Raw genomic sequence first — 11,527 nt, forward strand, 5'->3', positions numbered from 1 at the left:
GGAAAAAAATGTGGGGATTTTTTAACTTTTGATACACCAGAACAGGAACTAGAACCATTTCAAAATTACCAGTTCTACCAGTACCGGATCAGACCCAAACGGCACCCATCCTGCAACCCAGTGACCCTGAGAGAGATCAAGTGGGTTTAGGGATGAATGGATGTTTCTGTCATTTAATTGCAGGAATGCCAAAGCCAAAGTTAAGGCGGCCGGTAAATATCTTCAGCCGAGCCGTAAATTCTCATCAACCAGAATTTCTTCCACATTTAGATCTTTTCTAACGTCAAACGAAGCTGCAGGAATGGCAGCAGTGAGTGTCTGCAGTCATTTGTGGGAATTGTTTTGACCTCTGAGGCTTCGTGGTCGCAGCTCCATAATCATATTTGGGGAAGTGGAATGTGTTTTGTCACATTAAGGTCGGACTCTTTATGGAGAAAACATGCAGAGAAGCTCGTGGTGAAATGTCAGGACTGATGTGCGGCTCGGCGGCGGTTCTGTCGGGTCAGGGAGTCGACGTCACCCCGATGGAGTTCAGGTATCCGAGCGCTTTGAGCTTCGGTCCCACCGGGACGTAACACATTTCGGGAGTGATTTACGGCTCCAGGCTGCAGCCGCTGATGAGTTTGTGAGGACTGACCCGGCGGGGGGGTCAGACGGAGGAGCAGGCCGTGTCATGTTTCTGTGAACGCTCTCCAGAGCTCTGCAGAGGCTCCTCGGGGCAGCAGGACTTCTCTTTGTGTTGGGTCTGAGCTCATTTGCATACGACCCTCCTCCCCCGCCTCTGGATTGGCTGCGGCTCTGCTGGCATGTGGAGACCCACATCCCAGCACTTCCAAACTTCCCAAAGTTGAGGAGGCCGAGCTCCGGGACGCCAGCAGCAGCAGACAGGAGACACAGGATGATATTTTAATTGTAAGTTTGTTTTCAGCAGGCTGGAAATATTGAGCTTTTTCTTTTAAAAACTCACAGATTTTTACTATTTTTGTACTTAAGATGAGGCTGTAAATCAGACTATTTGGAATATACATTTAAATTGCTATTCCATCAAAGTAAGACTTTTTTTGTTTTGTTGTTTTGTCTGATTCAAGTTAATAGAAAAATCTAATTATCTTGAATGCTAAAACTAAAAGAAAATGTTAGTTTAGCCATCAGACATGAGGTCTCCCGTCATGTTGCTGCTGTCTCTGCCTCTGGTTCTGAGTCTGTTCTCCGAGACTTTGTCCTCGGAGTCGTCACCGATTACCATCCAGTACCGGGTCTGGGAGGAGCAGCCCGCAGGAACTGAGGTCGGCCGTCTGCTGGACGACCTACGGCAGAGGGATGAAGGTGGTTCTCTGGAGGACTTCCAGGTGCTGGAACAGGGGAAAGCCCTTCCTTTCTCTGTCAGCACTCGGGACGGGGTGGTCTCCACCCAAGGCCGGCTGGACAGGGAGCAGCTGTGCTGGGGATCGGACCTGTGCGAGGTGGCCTTCAGCGTCCTGTACAGGAAAAGCGGTGCCGTGAACTGCCTGCGGGTTCGAGTGGAGGTGATGGATCTGAACGACCACAGTCCCAGCTTCCCCAGCGCCTCGCAAGAGGTGGAGATCTCAGAAACCGCCAGCCTCGGAATGCGGATCCCTTTGGAGCGGGCGGTTGATCCAGACGCCGGAACCAACGGCCTCCAGGGGTACACCCTGTCCACAAACCAACACTTTGTTCTAGAAGTGACAAACGCTCCAGCGGGGATCAAACAGGCCGAGCTTGTGGTCTCCAAAGAACTGGACAGAGAGGTTCAGGACTCTTTTGACCTGATCATGGTGGCCTGGGATAAAGGAATCCCAGCAAAATCTGGGACCACCTTAATCCGTGTCATCATCCAGGACTCGAATGACAACAGTCCAAAGTTTGAGGACAGTAATCCCACTGTAACGATAACTGAAGACACCGCTTTGGGGACAACCATCATCAAGCTTCAGGCGTCCGACCCAGACCTGGGTCCCAACGGAGAGGTGCAGTACCTCATGAGTAAACTTACTTTGCCGGCGGTGCAAAAACTTTTCCATGTGGACTCACAAACTGGAGATTTGACTGTTCAGGCCCATTTGGATTACGAGGTCCAGTCGTCCTATGAGGTCATCGTCCAGGCCGTTGATCACGGTCCCAATGCGATCCCCGCTCACTGCAAGGTGCACGTGGAGCTGATAGATGTGAATGACAATGCACCGAGGATTCATAAAGCCTTGACTTCAGAGGGGTCTGAGGCTGCAGCAGTGATGGAAAGAGCCCCGGTGGGGATTTTCGTTGCCATGGTGACAGTTAACGACGCGGACTCAGGAAAAAATGGAGAAGTTAGCCTGGCTATGAAGGACGTTTCACTTCCTTTCCGTCTCATAAACGTGTACAGAAACATTTATAAGGTTGTTACTGACGGCAGTCTGGACCGGGAGCAGGTGATGCACTACAACATCACGCTCCAGGCTCAGGACCACGGATCTCCATCGCTGTCTTCTGTCGAATACCTTCGTGTTTCTGTCCTGGACGATAACGACAATGCCCCGGTGTTCTCAGCCAACATTTATAGAGCAACCCTCAAGGAGAACAGTGCTGCACAGAGCAGCATTCTCCAGGTGAAGGCCCATGACGATGACCTGGCTTTCAATGGTAGAATTTCATACTACATTGGAAGCCAACCCGAAGAGAAAAGACGAACCCACTTCACCATTCACCAAAGATCTGGAGTCATCAGTGTCCAGCAGCCCCTAGACTACGAGGAACGCAACAGCTACTCTTTTATCGTGGAGGCTGTGGATCACGGACATCCACCACTGACAGGAACCGCCACTGTGCAGATCAACATTGAGGACATGAATGATAACCACCCCGTCATCAAGGAGCCAGAACCAAGAAAGGGCGTGGCCTCGGTCAGCGTACCTGTCAATGCCCACAAAGGGGAGATTGTGACAGCAGTTGGGAGCGACACAGAGGGCGAAGCCATTGATGTGCCGATAAATCCCTCCAGTAGAGAAGGAGGATTTGGGTTTCTTGCCTCAACGATTCGGGCGGAAGATCTAGACTCTGGACTCAATGGAAAGCTCCAGTACTTCATAACGGATGGGAACCAACATGGACTCTTCTGGCTGGACCAAGCCACGGGGCAGCTGTATGTCAACACCACCAATGCGACTGAGCTCATTGGGAGGAGCTTCAGGATGGGCCTCAGAGTGTCAGACATGGGCACGCCCACTTTGGACACTACAGTGACTCTGGAGGTGTCTTTCATCAATCTGAAGGACCACCTCAGAAACTCCTCCCCAGGAAACAGAGGTCAGCTGAGCTTCACCATGATGATTGCCATCTGTCTGGGCTCCACATGCCTGCTGCTTCTGCTAGCCATCGCTCTGGTGACAACGTTCTGCCGGCCAGACAAACGGGACAACCGGGCATACAACTGCAGACAGGCGGAGTCCAGCTACACCCGCCATCCTCGGCGACCTCAGAAGAACATCAGGAAGTCGGACATCCAGCTAATCCCCGTAATCAGAGGACGGAAGGAGGAAGCAACTGAGGATGATAGCGAGGCCCAGCCGCTGACTCCGCCTCCTCTGTCAGAAGAACAGCAACCTGAGGGTCAGTACGACTTCATACCATCAGCGGCGAACGGGAACTTCTGTTCCCAGAGCTACCGAGAAGAGGATGCGTTTCACCAGCACCCCCACCACGGCAAGACTCTCTGGAAACCTGGGAACATTGAACTAGACGGGGCTTTCCCTCTGACCCCAGCAGCATCCTACTCCACCCTTCGTAAAAACAGAAACCCTTCATCATCATCATCTTCTGTCTCACATTCGAGCACTTTGAAGCGGAACAAACCTGAAGGAAAAGAGAAGGAGCTCTCAGCATCTCAGGCCACGCTGAGGAGGCCCAAGACGTCAGTATCTCAGGATGCAGAACATCAACAGATGCTCCGTAACCTGGTCCGCCTCTCCATGGTGCTCGGAGACTCTCTGGAGCTGTCCTCGGCCTCTCCGGAGGTTCAGGTGAGCGTCATCCTTTTCCTGGTTGCTCCAAAAGCTGCTGCTTTCACGTCTTCCTACAAACTAGAGTTGTTGAAGAGCCGTCTGAGGAGATGGATGTGTCTGTTTTCCATGTCATTAATGACTCCACTTATCATCATGATGATGTTTTAATGTCTTCTTATTTACATTCTCCTCCACAGCTGCAGCATTAAAGCTAATGCGCCGCTGCTGGCTCTCATTTAAACTCCATTTACTCCCATTTCAAAGGTTTGATCACATTTATTGCGACATGTGCTTACAGTTAGCGGTTGGATAATTAAGTGTTGCCCCCCACAGGCTTTCAGATTAATTTGAAGTGAAGTCCATTAGAGAATAAAGATGAATGCCCCCCCCTTCACCTTATAGAGTTTCCCAGTAGCTCAGCGCCTGCAGGTGGAGGTGTGCAGGTAAATACCCATGGATCAGCATCAGAGAAACCCCCTTTAGTTGCAGGGGTATTTCTATCTGAATATCACATATCACAGGGATAATGAAATGGGGGGGCTGCATGAAACCAGCCAAAGTAAGCTGTGAGGTATTTGTGGTGTAAGCTAACACCGCCGCTCTGTCACTGACTGATGACCCAGAATTCACTTTCACCGGAGCTGCAGCGGGAGGGAAGAAAAACACGCCGGCGGGGAAACAGCCGCTCCGAGCGGGACGCCAAAGCGCCCGCTTCCCACCCAATTATCTCTGCACGGAGAAGCAGCTGCTCCACATGCAACAAAAGCTCACAAAGAGCGGTTTGTTTTGACTCGATCTGCCGCACAGATGTGGGAAGATCCACTGCAGGCGAACTTGTCGAGGTTTAGGTCACTTTACATGTTAGTTTGCTGCTGTTTCAAACCAACACAAACACTCAATCACAAAGAGGTAAAGTGTTGGTAAATAACCACCTGATTCTGGGTTTTGACAGCAGATGTGATTTCATATTCTGCCTGACTGAAGCACCAGACAGTTTCCTCGATTCTTCTTTCTTACTGCGCCTTTGAGCAAAAGTTTGACCCCGACACAAACTCAGTGACGAAACATGGGGAAAAAAAGTTTAGTTCAAGCAATCTTTAGAGTAAAGTAGTTCAGAGTTTTGTTGACCTTTGACCTCAGGAAGAGGTTGCCATCTCAAAATATATAGAGAAAAATCCCCTTTAGCATCAAATTTTATTCCAATCTTTCACCTCATTAACTCCCCAAGCGTCACTGGAAAGTTAAGATGTTTGATTTAGAAGTTGTAGATTCTGGACGGCGTCAGCGCAGCGGCCAACGTTTCATTTTCCTGTTTCCTACACTTTTTTAATGGAATATTGTGAAAATGTATTGCATGAATCCCGGGCTAAAGCTGAACGAATGAATGAAGATGACCATATTAGGAATGTGGGCGTGGTTTACAAAAAACCCTCAGTTGACAAGGAAATCAAAAATTGTACTTTAGCCGATTCTTCTAAAAACGACACAGACCAGTCCGTTACCTCTAGGCGAACAGAAAATAAAATGTTTGCTATGGAGATAAAACAAACAAAAAGCCGCCATTTTGAAAAAAAAATGCCTTTTTTTTTTCTTTTATTGCATCGTTGTGTAAACTCGACGAGAACCTTCTCCTTCTGAGTTTTCTGGTGGAGAGAAGAACTGATAGCTGAAAGGTCATTCAGGTTACAGAGCAACTCCACATCATCACACTCCCACCTCCGTGTCTGACTCAGAAAGTATTACAGTCCAGATGTTTATGGACGTTCTCCTTCCAGGAAGTTCCTCTTAAGTCTCATCAGAACATCAGTTTAGTGGATCATCCAGATGTTCCTGAGTGTCTTTCTGCTTCAACTCTTCCATAGATCCACGTTTGTCTCTTTCTGACTGTTGGATCTTGACCTCCGACCTGAACCGAGTCCAGTGAGGTCTGACCTTCTTTCCATCTTCTTCTTTCATGATCTCCTGGATGAGTTCTCCTTTTGTTCTTTGACTTTATGACATATCTCTCTGAAGTTCTCTGGAGTCTTAAAGCTTCAGAAATGTCATTTAGTCATATTCATAGGAAGGATCTGAAGACATAAATGTTAACCAGAACTTTCGTTCACTTTACATTTCCTACAATCTCAAGAACCACAAAGATGTCTCTGAGCCGCCATCTGTGAGCGGAGAACAAAGAGGCCAGCAGACTCGCTCACGTGAGTCCCATTAGAGGGAGGAAGAGGCTTTTGGCTCGCGTCTTCAACCGGCCGGCCCAGTTGGCACTCAGCGAGATTCACATGCCGCCCCCCACACCCCCCCGAGGTCGCAGAGGAAAAGTCTGCTGGGCGGCTTAAGGGAGCGGCGCTTAATGTTCACCTCAACACACACTAACACAAACCCACACACCATCACAAACCCACACACCAACACACATCCATCCATCCTGGAAGGAAGCCGTCCAGAGAAGAATAGGTTTTACGTCGAGGCCGTTTCCTGACCCGGCAGCAGCATCCTCATGAAAACACACACAGAACCACATCAGTGCACACTCACCTTGGCCTGTGTGGGTTTTTGTGATTTCCTCTGTATGAAGTGTGTATTTGCTGTACAAACGTAGTCAGCAGAAAGTCTGGCAGCAGTGAGATGAAGCCTTTCTTTGTCTTTACAACAACGAAACACAAAAACTCAGAACGTCTGAGAGTCACTGTTCTTATCCTGACCTGCAGAGACCTGTAAATAACTGCAGAGACCAGTAGAGACATGTAGAAACCTGTAAAGACCAGCAGAGACCAGTAAAGACCTGAAGAGACCTGCAGAGGGATCATATTTCACTTCCTCTCAGAACAGTCATGTGATCAGGTGTTAAGCTGCTGCTTCACTGACTGAAGACCTCCAGAGTCTTCATCGTCTCATTCCAGCAGCTGAAGCAGAAACTTCTTCTTCCAGTCGTCACCCAACAACCTGATCACTAACTTATGGACTTCGTGTTGGCTCCGTTCTCCTGTTTGGTGTTGAACCAGAACCGGTTCTGAAGTCCAGTTTTAATGAAAACCTTCAAAGCTGCAGATCCTGTTTGATAAATGTGAGGACTTGAAGCAGCAGCAGGAAAACAATCGTGATGCAGAGCGCTGCAGAATCATCACCCATTGTTGAACTTAGAGGTGTTTCCAGAATCAATTTAAAGGCGTCAAAGTTCTGGTCCAAAGTGTGATCAGAGCTTTTCAGATGTGGACATTTTTCTATGGCAGAAGCTGCTCACCTGAATGTAAAGAGACGGTAAACTAAACACTGCTGCTGCTCATCCGTGTTTCTATGTGAGGACTACAGTGAGTTTGATGTCCAGAGGAAGACTCACCTTCATCCCTCCTCTTCGTCTTTGCAGCAGATCTCCCAGCTCCTGTCCCTCCTCCGGCAGGGTCAGCTGCAGCCCAGACCCAACTTCCGTGGAAATAAGTATTCCCATCGCAGCGGCAGGTGTGTGCTCCTCCTACACTAAACTGTTTCCTGTTTGTTGGGTCGAGTCTTTGGTTCTGTCAGGTTTGGGTTTTGTCAACCTGTCAAGTTTGAATCTAAAAACTAAAAACATAGTTTTTCATAAAAGCTAAAATTCAAAGTTTTCTTTCATTCGGACAGTTCTCGGTTGCCACGGCTACATGGTTACTTTGAAGATATTTTTGAGTGTATCCGTAGACATGGGGCAGTAAAAGTTATTAAAACATTTTGATCATTTAAATATGAATGATCCATTTAAAGATGGTCACAGAGCTTTATGGAGCCATAACCCCGATTTAATAAGACTGTAGCCTTCACAATAAAAGCTGCAGATATCTAGAATCGTTCAGACTGAAGATTTATTATTCTACAACAAAAAAATATTACAGTTAATAAAACATACAAATTTACACCGTTCAGGACTAGCAAATGTACAATAAAAATCCTGATTTCTTGTCTCATACTGTCGCCACGGCAACGACCCAAAATTTCCGTCTAAAATGGAAGAAAGAAAAACCTCAAACCTTTCCTGAAAAGAATCTGCAGTTTATCTGTGGGAATTTCCTCAAAGCCTTTCCTAAACTGTGACGGGACGTTTACATGATCACGTGTGGATATGGGCGGGAAAACTGGAAAACACCATCCATCCATCCATCTTCTTGTCCGCTTCTTCCCTTTCGGGGTCTCGGGGGTGCTGGAGCCTATCCCGGCTACTGAAGGGCGAAGGCGGGGTTCACCCTGGACAGGTCGCCAGTCTGTCGCAGGGCACTGGAAAACACATTTAAGGAAAATAAAACCCTTTCTGGTTGCTAGGAGATATCACAGTCATGGAGGCCATCATTTGAAATGAAATGTTACCTACTTACTGCATTCAGGTGAAAAATGATCCCAGGTGTGACGTCAAACTGAGCCAGCAACTATCCTCTTATTTACTTCTTGGTTCTTTGTAAATCTGTTGGAATCATCTAGCTTTGAAGTACAAACGAGTTGGACTGAAAATGAGTTTTGGTGGAAACCATCAGTGAACAAAGATCCAAAGATTTCAACAGCATGAAAACCAACCCCTCAGTTCCACAGAATGAAAAGTTCTGGAAGATTTTGGCTTTTTGTTGTAGGAAACTGGCTAAAAGAAAAACTAAATGAAACATAGATGATGTAAAAAAGTTTCAATGATGACTATTTTCTCTGCAATGAAGCCACAAGAAAACATATTCAGTGTTTGTATCGCGTAAACTGGAATTTTACTCAAGAACCATCAGAAAAAGAACCAGAACTTCCCAGAACATTTGAGCCAAACAGCAAACAGAATAGCAGGTCACACAGAACTGAGTTGAAGAATTGTTTCGACTTCTTTATACTTTGAGTTTTTTGATGCATTTTTAAAGACTGAAGCTGAAGAACATTGTTCTGAAGTTCTGAACATCTAAAATGACAAAGCAACAGACGAAGTCAAACCTCAGAGTGATGAAATGTTTCTCCATGAAGGCGGGTCAGAACGGCTGATGAGACCCGACATCACCTTAAGATCACAAACTGTTTCTGCCTGAGTCACCTCAAACCCTCCTTCCAGGATGAAGGAGGACATGTTTGTGTTCGTGAGCTCATCCTGATCTGTCATCCACTTACAGTCCCAGAACGCCTCTGCTGTGGTTTTCTTTGGATCAGTCTCCAGAAATGTCATCACCTCTTAATCTCAAAGACTTTTGGCTCCATGTTTGATACCTGAGATCCACCTGCTGATGTTAACGAGAGAACAGAAAATCAGGAACAGACTGAATATTCCTCATCCATTCTCCATCATTTTGAATCAAAAGATTATTTTCTGTTCAAACAGAATCAAACACTTCAGTCTAAGACGATTACTCAAAAATTCAAAAGATGAAACATGAGAAAAGACAATAAACCATGTTAAGGTTTAGAGATTTAATGCTACATGCTAAAAAAACCACTTAAAGAAACAAAGAAGATAAGCTTAAATATCATAAAATGCTAAAATAAAACCCTTAAAATATTACATTAGCCAAAAAAGTGTCGACCAGCTTAAATACAAGATGAAATGGTGAAGACAACAGTGCCTGAAACTGCTAAAAGAAGCTGAATAATAAATATAATAAAGCAGAATATGGATAATATCCTTTTGATTATTTCAAACTAAAAGTGAAGCCACTGGTTTAGGAAACGGGGATGATCTGTTAAGAGTTAACTTTTTTCATAAACAGTAGTAAACTGTACAAAACAAACTCATCAGAAATGGGATTTAAAATCAGCAAAACCGGTTGAAGTGTAAGTAATATCTAAATAATCAAATGTTTTTATTGTTGTTCACCAAAACTCACCATGTCTCCAGTTTAAAGAACATTCAATAGAATAGAATATAAAAAGAATAGAAACATCAGTCATTCAGTGAACGTCCAGGACGGAGAGTGAAGTCGTGTCCGATGAAACCTTTATTTTGGTACCAGACTTGAATCGTGTTGCTTCTCTGCAGATACGGCGGTCAGGACGGCTCTGACTGGCAGAGCACCAAAGACAGCGGACACGGCGAGAGCGAGGCTGGAGACGTGGACTGGGAACCGGGTCGAGAGTCGCCCATTGACCTGCAGATCGAGGAGGGGCTTAACAACCTGCTAAACAACCCCGGTAAAGACACACGACGACACAAACCAACGTGAAGTTCTCTGAATTTATTAGAAAGTTGTACTGAGGAAATAGTGTTGTTTCCATGGAAACCAAACAGACGTGGTCGACCGAATGGTTGGTTGTTGAATGGAGCCACTAAACTCTGGACGTGTTTCTGGCGTCGAGTCCAACAGCGTAAATGTTTGATGTTTCAGCATCAGCAATGTTGGTTTCTAAAAAGGAATCTCCAGAGTCAGAAGAAATGAACCCTTTAGCATCAGAGCTTTAGCTCAGGTGTTGACCAGAACTCTTCAACTGTGAACATAATTCTGATGGATCCTGAAGCAGAGAAGTTGCTTTGTGCTGATATGCAACACTTAACGTGACTAAAGTGCTGCAGAATCAGCTGATTGACGTTGATCGCGTAGTGGAGTTTTGGTATGTCAAGGAGACTTGGTGTTCAAAACTTTATCTTTGGTCCTCATGATTTTACAGAACCTGACAGACACGAGGAAGTCTTAAAGGCCTTAAGGATCCAATTGTTATTTTTTAATTTGTTGTTGACAAGATCCAGGAAAACTTTTTCCCTCCAGTCACAGACTGTTGTTTTGGTCGAAGTCACAGCTGTTGAATCCGTCCGTCTTGTTCTGACAGGAACAGTCATAAAAAACGCAGAGATTTGTCCTCCCTGAACCGTGACCACCGTCCTCCACAAACCAGAACCTCTGATCCGCCGAAGCACCAACACACTGTCCGCTCATTGTTCAGCTCTGTGGGGCGTGTTTGTCCAGCGTCCCACTGCGTACAGTAGGTGCGCTGAACTGCGTCTTCCTGGTATTGTGGCGGCTGGAGATGTGGGGCAAACGTGGGGGTTTACCACCTGATGAAAGCAGACCTTCTGAAGGAAGGAAAGGAGAGAAACAAAGGAGTGAGTGGGAGTTTTTGTGCGGCGCTGGTCTCAGCTTCTAGCCTGAAGGCCGTAAAATAACTCACACCTGAGGACTGACAGCTCAGAGAGGCTCTGACGGACCCGTGTGCACGGCTTCAGGGCTCTGAGCTGCTCTGAGCTGCTCTGAGTCATGAGAACACGCTACACGGATGATCACGGCTGTGATGACGAGCTGTGAGTAACGCTCTGCTGAACATCTGTGCTCACCTGAATGATAAAAGAAAACTCTAAACCTCCTTCATTTAACTCTAAAGAATAAACTAAAACACATTTAGAAGAATTCTTTTGGTCAAATAAAACCAAAACAAAGGCAGGAAAGGGGGCGAGGGAATGGGGAGGAGCTAAGTGTGAAGGTGGAGCAAGCACTTGTCCATGTGTCAGTGTGTCACTGAATGCCTCCATCTGGTCGTGGTTAGATGAAGGAGACCACAAATTCTGAGGAGACCAAGTCTGAATATTTGATCCTTTTTTATGCAGGAACAACCAGAAG

General features: G+C 46.3%; 1 protein-coding gene across 2 annotated transcripts in view; it reads left to right on the forward strand.

The window, feature by feature from the left end:
* The first annotated feature begins 836 nt into the window (after window positions 1-836).
* Window positions 837-11,527, forward strand: part of pcdh12 (protocadherin 12) — a 14,562-nt gene continuing 3,871 nt past the window's right edge. Inside the window, exons 1-3 of one of the 2 annotated variants that reach the window (XM_024260328.2) lie at window positions 838-4,016; window positions 7,360-7,451; window positions 9,958-10,109. In XM_024260328.2, the coding sequence (XP_024116096.1) occupies window positions 1,155-4,016; window positions 7,360-7,451; window positions 9,958-10,109 (3,106 nt within the window). In that variant the 5' untranslated portion in view covers window positions 838-1,154. Of the gene's footprint in view, window positions 4,017-7,359; window positions 7,452-9,957; window positions 10,110-11,527 lie in introns of both variants that reach the window. The other variant, XR_004948545.1, reaches the window with a different exon arrangement.

This window comes from Oryzias melastigma, linkage group LG10, assembly GCF_002922805.2.
Source record: "Oryzias melastigma strain HK-1 linkage group LG10, ASM292280v2, whole genome shotgun sequence".
Taxonomy (NCBI): domain Eukaryota; kingdom Metazoa; phylum Chordata; class Actinopteri; order Beloniformes; family Adrianichthyidae; genus Oryzias; species Oryzias melastigma.